This window comes from Chiloscyllium plagiosum, unplaced genomic scaffold, assembly GCF_037043375.1.
Source record: "Chiloscyllium plagiosum isolate Xiang-an unplaced genomic scaffold, Cpla_swu_hap1 HiC_scaffold_27, whole genome shotgun sequence".
Lineage (NCBI taxonomy): Eukaryota > Metazoa > Chordata > Chondrichthyes > Orectolobiformes > Hemiscylliidae > Chiloscyllium > Chiloscyllium plagiosum.
Window position 1 is genome coordinate 40572532 of NW_028270165.1, and position 20503 is coordinate 40593034.

General features: G+C 44.8%; 2 protein-coding genes across 2 annotated transcripts in view; both read left to right on the forward strand.

Annotated features, from left to right (window-relative positions):
* Positions 1–13670, forward strand: part of LOC148143725 (uncharacterized) — a 31967-nt gene extending 18297 nt beyond the window's left edge. Inside the window, exon 4 of the mRNA XM_087975262.1 lies at positions 12710–13670. Within this exon, the coding sequence (XP_087831388.1) occupies positions 12710–13670 (961 nt within the window). The remainder of the gene's footprint in view (positions 1–12709) is intronic.
* Positions 1–20503, forward strand: part of LOC148143726 (uncharacterized) — a 437486-nt gene that overhangs the window by 12895 nt on the left and 404088 nt on the right. The gene's annotated exons all lie outside the window — the stretch shown is intronic.

The following is a 20503-nucleotide window of genomic DNA, read 5'->3' on the forward strand; positions in this document are numbered from 1 at the left end:
GGAGAAGCTGGGACAATGGAGAGATCAATCATGATCTAAATGAATGGCGAAGCAGGCTCGACAGGACAAATGACCTACTCCTGCTTCTATTACTATGAAACTCTAACCCTGCATTTCCCATGGCTAACCCACCTAACCTGCACATCTCTGGATACTATGGACAATTTAACATGGCCAATCCAAATCCAGGCCAGTGAGCAATACAGTGATGTGAAAAATGAACATCCGAGAATGACAGAAAGACATGGAGAGTAAATGTCCCAGCAATCGAAACTGGATTCTAAAGATCACAAAAACTGAAACTAAAAATGGTTTGTCTGAATGTGTGCTGCATTGCAGCAAATGCGAATGAATTGACTGCACACGTTGAAGGGAACTCCTTCAATTAAAATATGGGACTCCTTACAGAGATATGGCTCCAGGATGACAAGGATTGGATCCTCAATATTGAGGAGGTGATAAAGGTAGAGGGTGCACAGGTAATCAAAGCACTGATCACAGGGTAATCTGGTGTCAGCTCAGATTTCAGGTCCTGATTTCTCACCCTTCCTGGATTTCTGCTGATGCTTTGCCCTCTTTTTTTTTTAACACCTTCCGGAACAATAAGTCAATCCAGACCCACAATCTCCCAGCCTGTTAACCATCCAGACACCGAGTGTAGTCATAGCAGGGAATAAAACAAGAAATGTGAACCAAAATTAGAAATAAGTAGGTGCTTGTGCTTTATATTGTTCAATAGGAAGTAAACCAGAAATACTATTCTCCCAGGATTCCTACAGTGCCTTATTTGAGGAATTCTCTCACCCTTACATCGAGCTATTAGTACCCACTATGATTTACAACAATATTTATACCAACAGAAAAAAAAGTATCTGTTGTCAAATTGACATAGAGATATACAGCATGGAAACAGACTTTTTCTCTCTCTCATGCACACACATGCACAAGTCCATGGGGGTGAATTTGTGTTTGCAGAATGATATTTGCATATGCATTCTATTTTCCTCAAAAAATGCACATTCTGCAGGCGGTTAATATATGTAATATTTTGTAAATTCCACATTGGAAATAGAACCAGTCTGACTCTAAACTAGGATACAGACAAATTCTGACCTTACACCTTTAATGCATTGTTTGAGCAGAGGTGTCTCCTTTTGTTATAAAGCCTTAGAGTTATCCTGGGAAGGTGCCTTACAGGAAGTTCTGGGATTTACATATTAATGATATCTGCAATACATTGTAAAAGATGAAAGACTTAACGATCCAGATTTGTTCAATCTATCATTTCAATGCCAGGATACTGTAATGCTTTTCCAGAAATTCTGTGTCTTATGATCTTACACTCCACAGCCACCTGATGAAGGAGCAGCGCTCCAAATGCTCGTGCTTCCAAATAAACCCATTGGATGATAACCTGGTGTTATGATTTTCAACTTTGTCCAGGTAAGGTTTGATTGGCCAGGCCAAATTACCCATAGTGCCCAGGGATGTGCAGGTTAGGGTGGATTGGCGGTGCTAAATTACCCACAGTGCCCAGGGATGTGCAGGTTAGATGTATTTGTCAATGGGTAAATGTAGAGCAATAGGAGTAGGGGAATGGGTGTGGTGAGGTTGCCATTTGGAGGTTGGTGTGGACTTCTTAGAACAGTGAGGGTTCTGTGAAGAGAAGGGATTTTTGTTAACTGTTCAGGAAGGGGGGGAGGGGGGAAGCGGTGGGTGGAGTGCGGGGAGAAAGAAATTTGTTCACTTGTCGCAACTGGAGTGAACCCAGGGAGGGAGCAGACTCTGCAAACTCAGATATGTGTCTTAATTACCCAGGTAAGGAGGGTTGGAAGGATAGGGTGCTGCTGTTTCCCTAGTGCATCAGAGTGTGAGGAGTAATCTGATAGACTTTTTTAAAATCATGAGGGACATGGATTGGGTAAATAGACGAGGTCTTTTCCTTTGGATGGGGAGTAATAGATTTAAGGTGAGGGCAGGGGGAGGGAGACTGCAAAGAGACCTAAGGGGCAACATTTTTACGCAGAGGATGGTGCATGTATGGAATGAGCTGCCAAAGGAAGTGGTGAAGGCTGGTACAATGACAATATTTAAAAGTCATCAGCATGAGTGTATGAAAAGGAAGGGTTCAAAGGGTTATGGACAAAGCGCTGGCAAATGGGACGAGATTAATTTTGGATATCTGGTTGGGCACAGAGGAATTTGACTGAAGTGTCTGTTTCTGTGCTGTACATCTCGATGACTCTGGCTTTCCACAAATGTTTGTCATGTCTATGTTCAGTTTCTCTCTGGTGGCGGTGTCAATGCCTTGATGTCTCATTTTTGCTTTCCTCCCCACTTCCTGGGAATGTTAACCATTTTGTCTGGTTGTTCTTCAAGAAGCTGCATTGCAGGTTTACCCTGAATTGAGATTTGTTTGCTTCCCAAAATCCGACCTGCTCACTCTCAGCAATATCCCAGTGTTGTGAAAGATATTAAATTTCAGGTGGAGTTATCCAAAACTCAGAGATGTCAGTCTTGACGTCTTTGCTTTTCTGCCCCTATAAGATCCTGAATCAACACCTTCAGGAGAATGAGTTAGAGTGGAGGGCGGGAGAGAGAGAGTGTGGGATAGTGCTTTCAATTTTGTGGAATAACAACACAAACAAATTGCTTGTTCTGAATTTTTATTCTGGACTGACAGTAATGAATTTTGTAATCTCTTTTGACAGAGTATTTGAAGATCTGAAGACGGAAGTTTCAAAATCAACAGATGAAGAACTTATGCCCAAAATGTCGACCCTCCTGCTCCTCAGGTGCTGCCTGACTTGCTGTGCTTTTCCAGTGCCGCACTTTTCGATACTGACTCTCCAGTGTCTGCAGTCCTCACTTTGACGTCAATGTCTGACAGTCGCTCAATCCATCGGGACCACAACCATTTTTGACTGATTCTGTGAGAAGGAGCAAAACGTTTTGGTTCCTGTTTCAGTCCGTTCTCGGCATCAGTGGGACTGGATGAGAGACCCTACTGTTGGAGTGCACGGAGTGTGGAGCTTGAAACAGTTATAAGGCCTGGGAAGAGGAATTCACGGAGGGGAGGAGCTCTACATGTGTTGTGTGCAGCTGAAACTTTGGCCATGGAGAAACCCGAGGAATCCTGCCCCATGGAGAAACCGTGGAAGTGTGGCGACTGTGGGAAAGGCTTCCATTTCCCATCTACTCTGGCGATTCATCGTCGCAGTCACACCGGGGAAAGGCCATTCCCCTGCACCGAGTGCGGGAAGGCCTTCAGCAATTCCTCCGACCTGGTGAGGCACCGGCGGGTCCACACGGGGGAGAGGCCCTTCAGGGTTCTGCATGCGGGAAGGGCTTTACCCAGGCCTCCACCCTGTTGGCCCACCGTCAGGTCCACACTGGGGAGAGGCTGTTCCTCTGCACCAAGTGCGGGAAGGGTAAAGCAGTTTCATGCAACTGATAGGATATATTGAACAAACCTTGATTGCTGTAAGTCTTCCATCTTTTAGAATGGGTTGCAGGTTTCTGTTCATTAATATGTAAATCCCAGAACCAGTTTTAATTCAGGTTCTCAAGATTACTTAAGTTTTTATAAAAATAGGTGACATCTCAGCTCAGACAATGCATGAAAGGTGAGAGGTTCGGTCTGTCTGTATCGCAATCTTGAATCAGACTGGTTCTATTTCCAAAGTATGAGTTGATAAAATATTACATGGATTGATTGCCTTCATTAACTGCCTGCTGATTTTTCCATAAAAAGCACACATTGAATCTATCTGCAAATATAATACTGCAAACGCAAATTCGTCCCATGGACTTGTATGTATGTGCGTGCATGAGAGAGTAGTGTGTGCATGTGTGTTTTTGCATGTGTGTATGATGGTGTATGAGCCTGTGAGGGTGTGTGCAGTGGTGAGTTTGTGTGTGTCTGAGAGAGACCATGTGTGTGAGAGAGGGTCTGCGTGAGTGAGAGAGAGAGTGTAGTGGGGTCACCCAAGGTTATCCTCATGGGTTATGAACTTGGCCATCAACCTCTGCTCAGCCACTGGAAACAGTTAAGCAGTGACACAACACACATCGGAGAGGACAGAGTGGCACTTGTCTCGCAGAAGTTGGGAGGCTCTGGATGCTATCATCCAGGGTAAACACACGCTGGAGGACCTTCGGCTCAGATAGATTCAGCTGGAAGCCAGGCTGCAGACACTGTGGTGGTAGGTGGGTGGGGGGGATCTTAACCGGACACTTTATTCTGGGAGACGGTCATTCCCCTCAGGACAGCCTTCTGATTGGGTCAGGGATTGTCTCCGTTCTCTGCAGTTGCCAGCTGGAGGCCAGATGATATTGGTGTCTGCCTGGTGCCAGGATTCGGGAACCGATAAGAAAAGGCAGAGAGAATGGATGGTGATGACTCTACCTGGGAAATAGCTTATTTTTAAAATTAAGAATAGCTAAAATGATATATTCAGAAACATTATTATAGCATGTTTAATTTTATAAAAAAGCTGCAGACATCTTTTGAAACTCTCATTGAAATATGCGCAGTTAGGCCACAGTTGAGGACAGGCTGTAATGGGTGAATGTTGTATTCCTAGTCTTGTAAAATTGGATCAGACTATGTCGAAAAAGAATCATAGAATTGTAGAGCACAGAAACAAAGCCTTTGGTCCCGACCGACCAGATATCCTAAATTAACCTAGTCTCATTTGCCAGCACTTTGCCCATATCCCTGTAAACCTTCCTGTTCATGTCCCCATCCAGATACCTTTTAAATGTTGTAATTGTATCACTTCCTCTGGCAGCTCATTCAATTTACCACTCTCTGCGTGAAACAAATTGCCCCATAGGACACTTTTAAGTTTTCCCCTCTCACCCTAAACTACTTCTACTTCTTCTACTTCTGGACCTCCCCATCCCAGGGGAAATATCTTGTCTATTTACATTATCTATGCCCCTCATGATTTTATAAACCTCTATAAGGTTACCCCCTTGTGGTGAAACGGTTAAAAATTATGTCCCAATACATGTGTGAATCTAACCGGAATGGAGGTGTTGCTTAGTCCCGTGTGAATCTTATTACACACCTCCCCGTGTGAATCTTCTTATCTGTATGTAACCAGAATGGAATGTGTTTTTTAGCCTTGCTCTGCTGTTCACATGAATGTTTATATCTGGAAAAGAGTATATCAGCTGGAAAAGTCTCCAGTTCGGTGAGTCTGCTCCGGGGTTACGTTTAACCGCCGAGCGTGGGTTGTTGGCAACCGCTCTACGAGAACTGACGGCTCCCAGTTCCGGTAACATGTAGAGTGAGTATAAGCCAGACCCGTTGTAAGTATGAGACCTGGTTGTGGCGACGCTGCGGGGAATAAAATGCTCATATTCTAGCAGACTCGCCTCTTGGTCGTTTGTTCTGTGTCAGACTACTCTCCTACGAACCTGACCTTGAGAATTTTTTAAAACACCCCTCAGCCTCCAATACTCCAGGGAAAACAGTCCCAGCCTTTTCAGCCTCTCCCTGTAACTCCAAACCTAACAACATCCTTATAAGTCGTTTCTGAATCCTTTCAAGTTCCACAACATTCTTCCCACTGAGTGATCCAATAGGCTGTGAACAATCTATTTTTGTTGGGGTGTAAGAGAGGGCATTTCTTGAGGCCAATTAACTTTCACACTGTTTTTCTTTCTAATCCGAAGTCTCTCAAATTTTCCCCCACTTACCCTAAACCTATGCCCTCTCGTTTAGGACCCCGACCCTGGGGAAAAGATATACAAAAGTTGAGCAGCCAAACAAATGCAAAAGGACTAAGAAGTCGAGCCACAGATGGGGAAAAGAAAGTGGCTCCAGCCTTTTTTTCTCCTATTGACAATTGGACACTTCAAATCTGTCAGTAATACCACCTCCCAGGGTCTCCAGCGTCTCTGTGGCAGCAAGCACTGCGCATGCTCCTCGGAGTCAGCAAGAAAACTGCGCCAGCTGCTCGGTGTCCGCGCACGCGGCTCGCGCCCTTCTTTTGATGGACCAATAGGAGGCACTGGAGGACCCGAAAGAGACTGGTCCTCCTGCCAATCAGAGCGCCCCGATTGTCTGAATGCGGAAGTTGGAGCATGAGCTTCGGAAGTTGTTATTGTTGCTCCATCTCTCTGAATAAAGATTGAACTTCACCCCATACTGCAACCTCCTTCCTCTGTCCAACATCTGTGAGTACGGCACTCTCTTTTCTAAATTCTGAGCTTCAGTTGTTGACTTGCAGCAACTGAAAGGAAATGGGGTGAATCGGGGGTTGGGGGAACAGACTCTGTACACGTTGGTCCAGGTCTGTGTCCTCATTGGCAAAAGCATTACCACAATGTGATGATTTTGCTTTTGCTGTGGAAGAAAATGCAGAAAAAAGGTGCATTGTTTAAATGGTGGAATAGTGGGATGAGGACAAAGTGAGGACTGCACATGCTGGAGATTAGAGTCGAAAAGTGTGGTGCTGGAAAAACACAGCAGGTCAGGCAGTATCCGAGGACCAGGATTGTTGGTGATTTGGACACGAGCCCTTCGTCAGGAATGATGTGTGGATGTACAAAGGGGCCTCAACATCCTTCCACACCAGTCACTGCCAGTTGTCAGACTGGCAATCAGCAAGGCAAGTGGTATATTAGCAAGAGTTCAGAAGTTGGGATTGCTTTCTGTGATCAGGCCGCCATTGAATATATTCAAGCCTGCGTTCATCTGATTTCTGAACAACAAAAAAGTGGATGGTGATGGGGAAGGCAAAAATAATGGTTTTAAGACTAGTACAGAACAGTTACAGAGTCATACAGCACAGAAACAGACACTTCAGCCCAACTAGTCCATGCTGAATATATTCACAAACTAAACTAGACCCATGTAGTTTGGCCCATATCCCTCTGAACCTTTCCTACTCATGTACTTATCCAAATGTCTTTTAAATGTACCTATATCCACCACTTCCTTAGGATATTGATTCCACACACAAACCACTCTCTTTCAAAAAAAGGTGTTCCTCATGTCTTTTTAAAATCTTTCTCCTCTCTCCTTAAAAGTTTGCTCCCTAATCTTGAAACCCCCATCTGAAGGAAACAGCATCAGCCACTCACCTCATTGACACCCCTCTTGATTTTATAAACTTCTCAACTTCCTGTGCTCCTGTGAAACAAGTCCCAGCCTATCCACTTAGATGTCGGTATATTCATATCCAGTTATGATCTGTTCAGTGCTGCTGCATGCTCAAAAGACCAAATGGCTACTCCTGCTCCCAATTCTCTCACACTGTGTCCAAGACAGCAAGAGACCATAAAACATAGGAGCAGAAATTAGATCATTCAGCACATCAGGTCTACTCATACCACACAACCATGGTTGATAAGTTTCTCAACCTCATTCTCCCACTTCCTCCCCTTAACCCTTGATCCCCTTGATACTCAAGAACCTATCTATCTCAGTTTTAAATACCCTCAGTGACCTAGCCTCCACAGCCTCATGTTGCAATAAATTCCACAGATTCACCACTCTCTGGCTGAAAAGATTCTCCTTATCTCCCTTCTAGCAGGTCTTCCCTTTTCTAGTCTCTTTCAGGTTCTGGTCTCTCCCACCAATGGAAACATCTTCCCAATGCTCACTTTGTTTAGGCCTTTCAATGTTCTGTATGTTTCAATTATATCTCCCCTGAGTGTGAGTGTGGGCCTGTGTTATGGACTAAGCCAGACCACTCAAAACATTCTTAAGCAGGCAGCCCCAGACCATAACATTGCAATTTGATTTGGTAAGTGCACAGTGAAAATTACCTGGAGTAGGTTAGCTCGGTTGACTACTAGATTTTAAAACAGACAAAAATTTATTCACAAAATAACACAATGAAACATAAAGATCAGAATAAAGAACCCCTACAGAACTCAACCTTGCCAACTAGACTCAGTTATGCTGTTCTGAATATACACAACAGTCCCAATAAGCCAACTCCCTTTGAAAACCAGTATAAATGGAACACATGCTTATAGGTTGAAGTTGAGGGGTGGAAAAGAGAGAGAGTTTCCACATAGCTCCCTGTTGAACTGCCAACCAGTTCAATACTGAACTAAAACTGCTCAGCTCACTCCCCTTTCTTTATACAGGTCACTTCTAAAACATGTCCAATTTGGCCTGAAGTCACACCTGTTTACATATCAACAAAAGGCCTTTCAAAATCCGTTTCATCCACGTTCAAACCAGACTGATCAGAACCCGGCCGGTTTATTACCTCTCTGAAAAAAGTCATGGACAGAGTCTCCTTGAGCCAGGGAAAAGCTTTTAGTCAAAAACGGAACTACCTTTGTGGCACCTGTTATTCAGCATGAACCAGACCCTTCAGGATGAGGTACGGCAGGGATTAGGTTCAGCAAAGTGAGATTGGAGGGACAGTGTGTGGGATGGAGATTTTCAGCTTGCAGGGAATAAGAGAGGAAAAAGAGTTTGCTGTAAATTAGAATTGATCAGATGGGCCAATGGACCGAGGAGTGGCAGATGGAGTTTAATTTAGAGAAATATGAGGTGTTGCATTTTGGTCAAGCAATCCAGGCAGGATTGGCACAGTGAAGGGAAGTGTCACAGAACAGAGAGACCTTGGAGTGCAGGTTCATGGTTCCTTAAAAGTGAGTCTTAGGAGGTCATGGAGTGGCTGTACAGGACATTGGGTAGGCCACTTTTAGAATACTGTATTCAGTTCTGGTCTCCCTGCTACAGGAAAGATGTTGTGAAACTTTGAAAGGGTTCAGAAAGGTTTTTCAAGGCTGTTGCCAGAGTTGGAGTGTTTAAGACACAGAAAGAGGTTAAATAGGCCGGTGAAAATTTTCCGTGGAGCACTGGAGGTTGAGGGATGACCTTATAGATGTTTATAAGGGGCAGGATAGGATGAGTACCCAGGGTAGGGGAGTCCAAAACTAGACGGCATATGTTTGAGGTGAGAGAGAATGATTTAAAAGGGACCAGAGGAGCAACGTTTTCACAGAGGGTGATGGAGTCTGATACAATTACTACAAAATTTCAAAGGTATCTGGATGGGAATATGAAGTGGAAGAGTTTAGGGGGATATGGCCCAAATGCTGGCAAATGATTTAGATTAATTTAGGATTTCTTGTTGGCACAGATGAGTTGGGTTGAAGGGTCTGTTTCTGTGCTTATGACTCTAATCATCTTCGGTGAAAGCAGATGTGTGGTTGTGAAGACTGGACTTTCAGAGCAGCTTTCAAAGATGTTTTGCCTTGTCTGGGAACAGAAGAAGTTGCAATTAAATCTTTTATTTGTGAGACAGCAACTGAATGAGTGAATACATCTTGGAAAGTGAGAATTCATTGAACTGTGGGGATGAAGCCCTACCCTATCAGTCATTTCTGCTGGTAGATGAGACTCGGACTCAATAGGGGGAATAGATTTAGGACAGAGATGAGGAGGAACTGCTTTACCTGGAGAGTAGTGAATCTATGGAATTTTCTGCCAAGGAATCAGCAGAGGCAGCTTCATTAAGTATATTCAAGACACAGTTGGATGGGGCTTTGCAATGGTAGGGGAATTAAGGGGAGTTGGGACAATGGAGGTAGGAGTAGCTGAGACGATGGATAGGTCAGTCATGAGCTTAATGAATGGCTGAGGAGGCTCGATGAGCCAATGGCCTACTCCTGCTTCTATTACTATGGAACTATAACCCTGCATTTCCCATGGCTAACCCACCGAACCTGCACATCCCTGGACACTCTGGGCAATTTAGCCTGGCCAATCCAAATCAAGGCCAGTGAGCAATGTAGTGATCTGGAGAATTAACATCAGAGAATGATAGAAAGGGACAAGGAGAGTAAATATACCAGCAATCAAAACTGGATTCTAAAAATCACAAAAATGGAAACTAAAAATGGTTTGTCTGAATGTGTGCTGCATTGTAACAAAAGCGAATGAATTGACTGCACACATTGAAGAGAATAATTATGATCTGAGACTCCTAATGGAGATATGGCTTCAGAATGACAAGGATTGGATCCTGAAAATTGAGGGGGGTAGTCAAATGGAAAGTAAGAGAATGGGAGAGGTGCTAATGAAAGCACTGATCACAGGGTAATCTGGTGTCAGCTCGGATTTCAGGTCCTGGTTTCTCTGTCCTCTGTTGATTTTCCTGTTCCAACAGAGTAAAATGTGGGTCTGCTCTCAGCTCTGCTGGATTTCTGCTGAAGCTTTGAACCCACCCCCACCCCTTTACACCTTCTGGAACAATAAAACATTCAGTGAATTGAGACCCAACCCACAATCTCCCAGTCTCTCAAACCAATCAGACACAAGAGTGTAGTCATAGCATGGAATCAAACAAGAAAAATGAAACAAAGTTAAATATATAGGTGCTTAATTAGATTAGATTCCTATAGTATGGAAACAGGCCCTTCCACCCAAAAAGTCCACACTGACCCTCCAAAGAGTAACCCACCCAGACCCATTCCCCTACATTTACCCCTATCTAATGCACCTAACATTATGGGCAATTTAGCATGACGAATTCACCTGACCTGCGCAACTTTGGACTGTGGGAGGAAACAGGAGCACTCGGTGGAAACCCACTCAGACCCGGGGAGAATGTGCAAACTCCACACAGAATCAAACCCAGGTCCCTAGTGCTGTGAGGTAGCAGTACTAACCACTGAGCCACCATGCTACCCCCCAAATGTTTGTTCATTAGGAAGTAAACCAGAAATAGAGATTTCCCAGGATTCTTATAGAATGAGCTGCCTACTTGAGGGATACTCTCTCCTTTACATCTAACTATTAGTACCCAGCTATGATTTACAACAATATTTACACCAACATAAATAAAGCATTTGTTAACATACAGACATAGAGATATACAGCACGGAAAGAGACTTTTTCTCTCCCTCATGCATGCACACACGTAACTGACAGGAAGTTCTAGGATTTACATATTATTGATACCTGCAACCCATTCTAAACGATGAAAGACTTAATCCAGGTCTGTTCAATATATCATTTCAGTGGCAGGACACTGTAATGTTTTTCCATGAATTCTGTGCCTTATGATCTTATTCTCCACAACCACCTGATGAAGGAGCAGCGCTGTTAACGCCAGTCCTTCCAAATCAACCTGTTGGGTGTTTGATTTTTAACTTTGTCCAGGTTAGGTTGGATTGGCCAAGCTAAATTACCCGTAGTGCTCAGGGATGTGCATTAGTCAGGGCAATAGGGGGATGGGTGTAGGTGGGTTACCCTTCGGAGGGTCGGTATGGACTCCTTGGGCCGAGTGGCCTGCTTCCACACTCTGGCAATTCTCTGAAAGGAAGGGATTACCCAATTGCAAACTGCAGGGCTACGCAGGCGCAGTGCGCAGAGCTGTTGTCGGCCTTTCCCCGCCCCCTCGCTTCATCTATGACGTCATAATGCGGAAGTGGCCCTGTCCGTTTCAGAGTGAAACTCCCTCCCTCTGGGCAACTCTTCATCCTGGGAGGGAGTGGGGGTAAAATCTGTTCACTTGGAGCAACTGGAGTGATTCCAGGGAGGGGGCAGACTCTGCAAACTCAGGAATGTGTCTTAATTACCCGGGTGAGGAGGGATGGGATGGGGCTGTTTTCCCTCCCGCGCCGGAGACTTAGGGGTGACCTTATAGACTTTTTATAAACGCATGAGGGGCATGGATAGTGTAAATATACAAGGTCTTTACCTTGGGATGGGGGAGTCCAGAACCAGAAGATAATAGGTTTAAGGTGGGGGGAAGATTTAAAAGGGACCTAAGGGGCAACGTTTTCATGCAGAATGTCATGTGTGTAAGGAATGAGCTGCCAGAGGAAATGGTGGATGCTGGCATCTGGATGGGTGTTTGAATAGGAAGGGTTCAGAGGGATATGGGCCAAGTACTGACAAATGGGACTAGATTGATTTTGGGTATCAGGTTGGCACGGAAGAGATTGACCGAAGGGTCTGTTTCTGTGCTGTGTATCTCTATGACTCTGGCTTTCTACTAATATATGTACAGTTTCTCTCTGGTGTCGGTGTTAATGCTTTGATGTCTCTTTTCCCCCCACTTCCCAGAGACGTTAATGTGAGAACCGAGAGAGAGAGAGTGAGATGGTGCTTTCAATTTTGTGGAATAACTAAAGAAAAGAAAGTAGAAATGCTTGTTCTGAATTTCTACCCTGGACTGACACTGATGACTTTTGTAATCTCTTTTTACAGAGTATTTGGCGATCTGAGGACGGAAGTTTCAAAATTAACAGATGAAGGGCTTATGCCTGAAACGTCGACGCTCCTGCTCCTCTGATGCTGTCTGACCAGCTGTGCTTTTCCAGCACTGACTGTCCAGTAACTACAGTCCTCACTTTGTTGTCAATGTCTGACGGCAACACTGTTTGACTGTGATTGTGTGAGAAGGAGCAAAGCTTTTTGGTTCCTGTTTGAGTACATTTTCAGCATCAGTCGGAGTGGGTGAGTGACCCTACTGTTGGCAGTGCACTGAGTGTGGAGCCAGAAACAGTTGTACAGCCTGGAAAGAGGAATTCACGGTGAGGACGGGCTCTACACGCATTTGTGTACAGCTGAAGCTTCGGCCATGGAGAAACCTAAGGAATCCCACCCCGTGGAGGAATCGTGGAAGTGTGGCGACTGCGGGAAAGGCTTCCGTGCTCCATCTGCCCTGGAGATTCATCGGCGCAGTCACACCGGAGAGAGGCCATTCATCTGCCCCAGGTGTGGGAAGGCCTTCAGCAATTCCTCCGCCCTACTGAGGCACCGATGGGTCCACACCGGGGAGAGGCCCTTCAGCTGCCCCGATTGCGGGAAGGACTTCAGCTATTCTTCTGACCTGCAGACCCACCGACGGGTCCACACGGGGGTGAGGCGATTCTCCTGCACTGTGTGTGGGAAGGCCTTCAGCACCTCCTCCACCCTACTGACCTACTGGCGGGTCCACACTGGGGAGAGGCCATACCCTTGTTCCGAGTGCAGGAAGGGATTCACTCAGGAGGGCAAGTTGCGGACGCATCAGCGGGTCCACACTGGGGAGAAGCCTTTCATCTGCCCCGAGTGTGGGAAGGCCTTCAACGATTCCTCTGCCCTTCAGACCCACAAGTGGGTCCACACACAGGAGAGGCCTTTCCCCTGCACAGAGTGCGGCAAGATCTTCAGCAATTCCTCCTCCCTGCTGAAGCACCAGCGGGTCCACACAGGAGAGAGGCCCTTCAGCTGCCCCGAGTGTGGGAAGGGCTTTACCCAGGCGTCAGTCCTGCTGATCCACCAGCGGATCCACATAGGTGAGAACCCTTTCTGCTGCCCTGAGTGTGGGAAGGGATTCACTCAGATGGGCAACTTGCGCACGCACCAGCGGGTCCACACGGGGGAGAAGCCCTTCATCTGTCCCAAGTGTGGGAAGGCCTTCAGCGATTCCTCCACCCTGCTGAAGCACCAGCGAGTCCACACGGGGGAGAAGCCCTTCATCTGTCCCAAGTGCGGGAAGGCCTTCAGCGATTCCTCCACCCGACTGAAACACCAGCGGGTCCACACGGGGGAGAGGCCCTTCAGCTGTCCCGAATGTGGGAAGGCCTTTAGCAATTCCTCTGACCTGCTGAAGCACCAGCGTGTCCACACGGGGGAGAGGCATTCCCCTGTCCCAAATGTGGGAAGGCCTTCAGCAATTCCTCTGCCCTGGTGAAGCATCGGCGGGTCCACACGGGGGAGAGGCCCTTCAGCTGTCCCGAATGTGGGAAGGGCTTTACCCGGGCAGCCACCCTGCGGAGGCACCAAGGAGTTCACGTGCCATCGCAGGGGGATTGAAGGAGCGACTGTCGAGTACCATTATGGACTGGGCTACCAACCCAGTTCTGGAACTCCCAGGTTTGAATCGCACCGCAGCAGATAGCGGATTTGGAATTCGGTCAGAAATCTGGAGGTCAGAATCTAACAATGAAACCATTGGGTGGGGTGGGGGGAAAGCCCCATTCTGATTCAGTCACGTCCTTTTTAGGGAAGGAAACTGCTGTTGTGGCAAAGGATTCACTCAGTCATCGCAGCTGCATCCTTTACCCGGTCTGGCCTACACGTGGCTGCAGACCGACAGCAGTGTGGTTGAGTCCACCTGCTTCGCCCCACTTCTTTCCCTCCCGGCACATGGGCGGGGAGAAACTTACTTGGAGACAAGGTCTGGGTTGAAATCGCTGAGAGAAGCAATACTTCCTCCGGGTTAAGGCTGTACCAAGGATCCAGTTACAAAGGGACAAGTCAGTGGTGACCAATAGTAAAGAAAGTGGGGTGGGGGGCTGTGCTTTGACCTTGAGCTGTTAAAAAACAGCTACTTTTCAACACCTTTTTGCTGAGGTGATCTGGAGCTGTCACAAAGTTGGGTCACAATAAAGGTAACCTGAACTTACTGCTGGGCTCAGACTTTGAAAGCTTTGAGCTCCAACAGGTTTTTGTTTTAAAGCTGCTCATTTCTTTCAGCCTCCTGCACTAAGTTTCCAATGTCGTGTGTCAGATGGAGCAGTGAATGAGTATCGTTAGAAATTGTAAATTTTTCAGGAGTGTAGAGTGCGTCGTTTCATCAGCATTGTAAAGCTTACTGGCAGCACCAAGGTGTGGGCTGTGTTCACGAGATATGATGTTGAGATGTCAGCATTGGACTGGGGGGGATAAAGTTAAAAATCACACAACACCAGGTTATAGTCCAACTGGTTTCTTTGGAAGCACTAACTTTCGGAGCGCTGCTCCTTCATCAGGTATCTGTGGAGCAGGATCATAAGACACATATTTTATTGCAAAAATCACAGTGTCATGCAACTAATAGGATATATTGAACAAACCTAGAGTGCTGTTAAGCCATTCATCTTTTAGAATGGGTTGCAGGTTTTAGTTCGTTAATACGTAAATCCCAGAACTACTTTTAAGTCATAGTCTTGAGATGACTTATGGTTTTTTTTTAAAAAAAGTGATATCTTAGCTCAGACAATGCATTACAGGTGTGAGCTTCGAGTCTATCAGTATCCCAATCTTGAATCAGACTGGTTCTATTTCCAAAATATGAATTTATAAGATTCTGTGCTTTTTGAGCAAAATTGAATGTATCTGCAAATATAATTCTGCCAAATTCACCCCATAGCGTTGTGCATGAGAGTGTGATTGTGTGCATGTCAGTTTGTGCATGCGAGTATGCGTAAGACTGTGTGAACATTTGGTAAAGTGTGAGTGTGATGGAGTATAAGCCTGAGAGAGTGTTCGAGGGGGTGGGGTGTGTGTACATGTATGTGACTGAGAGAGGGAGCGTGTGTATGAGAGAGGTATGAACAAAAGCGAGCAGTTGCGTTTTGCGAAAACGAGGAAGGGCAGGACTTGTACAGTTAATGGTAGGGCCCTGGGTCATGTTGTAAAACAGAGACATTGGGGGAGTTAGGGTACATAGTTCTTTGAAAGTTGCATCATTGCTAGACAGGGTAGTTAAGAAGGCATTCAGCAGCATTGCCTCCACTGTTCACACCATTGAGTTGGGACATCTTGTTGAGGTACAGAATGTTGGTGAGGCCACTTTCCGGGTACTGAGTACAGCTCTGGGTGACCCTGTAAGAGGAAGAATACTATTAGAGAGGGTTTGGTAAAGATTTACCAGGACTGGAGGGTTTCAGTTGCAAGGAGAGGCTGGGACTTTTTTCACGAGAACACAGGAGGTTGAGGGGTGCACTCACTGAGATTTATAAAATCATGGAGTGGAGGTAAGATGAATAGAAAGGGTCTTCTTAGTGTAGGGGAGCTCAAAGGTAGGAGGCATTTTTTAAGGTGAAAAGAGAGGTGTAAAAGGAACTGGGGAGTAACGTTTTGACAGAGGGTGGTTTACATGAGGAATGAACTTGCTGAGGAAATGGGAGATGCAGGGACAGTTACAGCGTTTAAATTACATTTCGATGGGTACATGAAAAGAAAGGTTTAGAGGATTATGGGCCAAATACAGGCAAGTGGGACGAGTTCAGTTTGAGAATCCATGGATGATTTGGACCAAAGGGTCTGTTTCTGTGCTGTATGTCTCTCTGAATCAGAAGTGAAACGAGTGGAATTCTGAAAGGGGCTTGACAGGATAGACGCAGATAAAATGTGCCTTTGTTGGGGAGGGTCACAGAATCCTGACAATATGAAAGCAGGCCATTCAGCCCATCTATTCCACATTGGCCCTCCATACTGCATCCCATCCATACACGCCCCCTTACTCCATATTTTCCATGGCTAATCCACCCGAACCTGCACATCTCTGGACACTGTGGGTAATTTAGCACTGCCAATCCACCCTAATCTATAATTTACCTTCTCAAGAATGTAAACTAAGTACAGAGCTTTTCTAAGAAAAATGTCAGTCTGACTGGACATTGGGACACAAACAGAATTCACACCTCTCTTCGAAAAGCTCTGCATTTCAATGGCATTCTTGAGAAGGTAATTAAAACCAAACTCTGGGATTAACATACCAAAGAGCAGAAACCCATTCTAAAAGATGAAAGATTTAATCTAAAATTGTTTAATGTATCACATTTCCATAATACTTGACTCCTTTGACTATAAATTCCGTGACCATGATCTCATTCTCCACAACCACCTGATTAAGGAGCAGTGCTCCAAAAGATAGTGCTTCCAAACAAATCTGTTGGATTATAACCTGGTGTTGTGTGATTTTTAACTTTGTCCATGGAAACTCATGAGTTGTGGGACTGGTAACAGTTGTCATTTTGTGATCTGTCCAAGTGAAATTTATCCTCTGCGCAGGCACAGGTGAACAGTCTGTTCTTTGACTTTGGGGATGACCAGGCTGGCAGTTATTAAATGCTTATGTTAACCAGCAGAAGCAAACTGTAGATCAGCAATCGTTACTCGATAGCCCTGGTCATCCTGTTGGGTCAACAGAGAGAGAGAGGGAGAAGATGTCACATCTAAAGTGCATACAGAAAAGTTGTTTTGCTTGTTCAGTCAGTTGAGTTGGTTCTGCACTCAGATGAGAGTAGATACTGCATTTCATGGATCATAATTAAACACTATGATGGAACACCTTAATTTCAAGGAACGCTGAAAGGGCAAATTGAGCTGTAACCTTGAAGAGAGATGTTCTTCCATTTCTAACCTTGGATAACCCAACTGAGACATTTTTACTGATAGCTCCATTATCATTTTACTGCTGGATGTTTTTCAGGGCAATTAATTTCTGGGAGAAAATTTCTACCCTGGGAAGGCAGGGAAATTTAAAGAAAAGGCTGTTAAAAGCATTTTAACTGTGGCCCCACGAGCTCTCGTGGGAGCAGTGCATTTGCTATAAACATTTCAGAGAAATTCTGTCGAACTGTTGGACTGAAAATAGTTTCCCCATTGAATGTTAAACAGCTATTGAGAACATTGCACATTATAAAGTGCGTTCCTGAGGACCGGAGGAGGATTGAACTTGCCAACGTGAACAACACTTTGCAGAGAGAGGAAATTTCTCAGGATTGAAGAGGTTGATAGAAGTCAACAATTGTCAAATTATTTCATGAAAAGTACAGCTGGTATGGGGAGATGATTGGGGATCACAGAAGAGGAGTATCTGTAATGAGCACATAGAAACAAACCCTTCAGTCCAGGCCAACCAGATATCCTAAAGTAACCTAGTGACCCATTTGCCAGCATTTGGCCCATATCCCTCTGATTCCTTCCTTATTCATGTTCCCATCCAGATGCATTTTTTCTTCTTCAGAGAATACTTGGGTGAGAGCCAAGATATTGCTATTGCTCATCCTTTCCCTTCGTGCTAATTGTAGCTGGAGAAGCCTGAAATCTGAAAAGGATTTCCTGAAAAAAACATTGATTCAAGGTTGGGCTCAGTGATGGATTTTCTAAAGCTTTGCTATTGTAGTTTTCAATTTGACAAAAAAACTTTCAGTCATTGTTGTCCAAGACAGAGTAGATATTCATTTAAGATATAATTGAGATATATATGTTCTTCCGCTCTGATCTCCAGCATCTGCAGTCCTCACTTTCTCCTATATATATGTTCTTTACAATGTTTTTCCTTCATTACCAGTGATTGTCTGTCATTGGTACATTGAGCATCATCTTTTTGTGATTCAACAGATATGATTTGAATTGAATTCTGTAAGATGGTTTTGTATTTTATTTAACTTTGTGTTAAAGATTTCATTTTCATGACTTTATTAAAATATCTTAATGTATTATAATGAAGCAGCTAATTTATTCTGAAATTATTTCAATTAGTTGGTCAATTGCCAAATAATAGCTGCATAACTGTTGTAAATATTGATACACAGGAAAGCTATTTTGTTTAATATATTTGTAAAGATCTTATCAAAACTATAAAATTGTTTTTCATAGGAAATAAAATTTGCAGTGTTTTATTAAATGGTTGAAAGTAACTTTGCACTTAATTGCTCTGTTTGGGATTAAACATTGTGACTTTGAAAGATTATTTTTATCAGAGTTAAGGGTGAGTGTATTAACAAACGAATGTTGCCATTTGCTCTTGAATTACCTCAAGCTCAATTTGAAATTCTTGAATGAGTTGAATAAGGTGTACAAAGTGAATATTTATTGCACTTTGCTGAAATTCTCTGCACTCACAATGTATTTGGTTAAACAAGATATGTAACTCTCCTGATAACTTTGTATTTCTTTGATATTTTGTTTGTCAGTTTCTATTATCACAATCTCTTTGACGTTGTTATATGTATTTAATCCTTAGATTGGTTGTGTCTTTAATTGTGAAACAGACTGAAAATTCACAACTTCACCAAATGCCAAAATATTTTTTAGGATGTTTGGGCAGAATCATTCCTGAAGAAGGGCTCATGCCCGAAACGTCGATTCTCCTGCTCCTTGGATGCTGCCTGACCTGCTGCGCTTTTCCAGCAACACATTTTCAGCTCTGATCTCCAGCATCTGCAGTCCTCACTTTCTCCTCCGAGGACAAGATGAGGTTGAGTTGCAAGGCCTACTGGCTTGCACTCTCCCCGACAAAACGGAGACTTTGGGAGGAGAACAAAAATTGGAAGTTTACTTAAATATGGATGCTCCCATTTATCTCTCTCAAAAGGCAATTGTTTGGTCCATCAAATTTGTAATGGCTCTTTTATAGAGTCATAGAGATGTACAGCACAGTATTCGTCCAGTAACAGAGTGACCAGAACTGTACTCAGTACTCTAGAAGTGACCTCACCAACATCCTGTACAACATTAACATGATGTCCCAACTCCTATACGCAGTGGGGGGAACAATAAAGGCAATAGTGCTAAATGCCGCCTTAACCACCCTGTCCACGAATTATGCAACTTTCAAAGAACTATGTATCTGAATGCCCCTCCACCCCAATGTTTCTCTGTTTCACAATATGGTCCTGCCCACCCTTGTTTTAGGAAAATGCAAGCCCTCACTTTTATTCATACCTCTCTCACAGCTAAGCGATGAAGGAGCAGTGTTCCGAAAGCAAGTGCTTCCAAATAAAGCACTGTTGGATTATAACCTGGTGTTGTGTGAATTTTAACTTTGTACACCCCAGTCCAACACCGGTTCCTCCACATCGTTTCTAGTATACAGCCCACACCTCCCGGTGCTGCCAGTAAACTTTACAATGCTGATGTAACAACACAGTACCTGCAGTCCTGAAAAGTTTACAATTTCTAATGATACTAGCTCCTCATTCACTGCTCCATCTGATACACGACATTGGAAACTTAGTGCAGGAGGCTGAAAGAAATGAGCAGCTTTAAAACACAAACCTCTTGGAGCTCAAAGCTTTTAATGAGAGCTTGAGCCCGGTGGTAAGTTCAGGTAACCTTTATTGTGACAACTTTGTGACAGCTTCAGATCCCCCAGTAAAAAGACATGGAAAACGTAGCTGCTTTTTAAACAACTCTCGGTCAAAGTGCGCAAACACCACCCCACCTCACTTCCTTTACTATTGGTAACCACCAAGTTGTCCCTTTGTAATTGGATCCTTGGTACAACCTTAATCCAGAGGAAGTGTTGCCTCACTCAGCAATTTCAACCCATACCCTGTCACCATGTAAGATTCTCCCAGCCCATCTGCTGGGGGAGGGTGGTTGGAGAGTTGGGGCAGTGTAGAGTCAACAAGATTGCTGTGGGTCTGGAGTCAGCTGTTGGTGAGACCAGGTAAAGGATACAGCTAGGGTGACTGTGTGAATCCTTTCCTCAAAAGGATGTGAGTGAATGAGATGGGATTCGTAACCACCCCCGCCCTCTCAGCCATCACTCCTTCAATCCCCCTGCAATGGCATATGAACTCGCTGGTGCCTCTGCAGGTGGCAGGAGTGGGTGAAAACCTTCCCACACTCTGAGCAGCTGAAGGGCCTCTCCCCAGTGAGGACTCGCTGGTGGGTCAGCAGGATGGAGGCCCGAGTAAAGCCCTTCCCTCACTCTGGGCAGCTGAAGGGCCTCTCCCCTGTGTGGACCAGTCGGTGCCTCAGCAGGTGGAGGAATCACTGAAGGCCTTCCCACAGATGCAGCAGGAG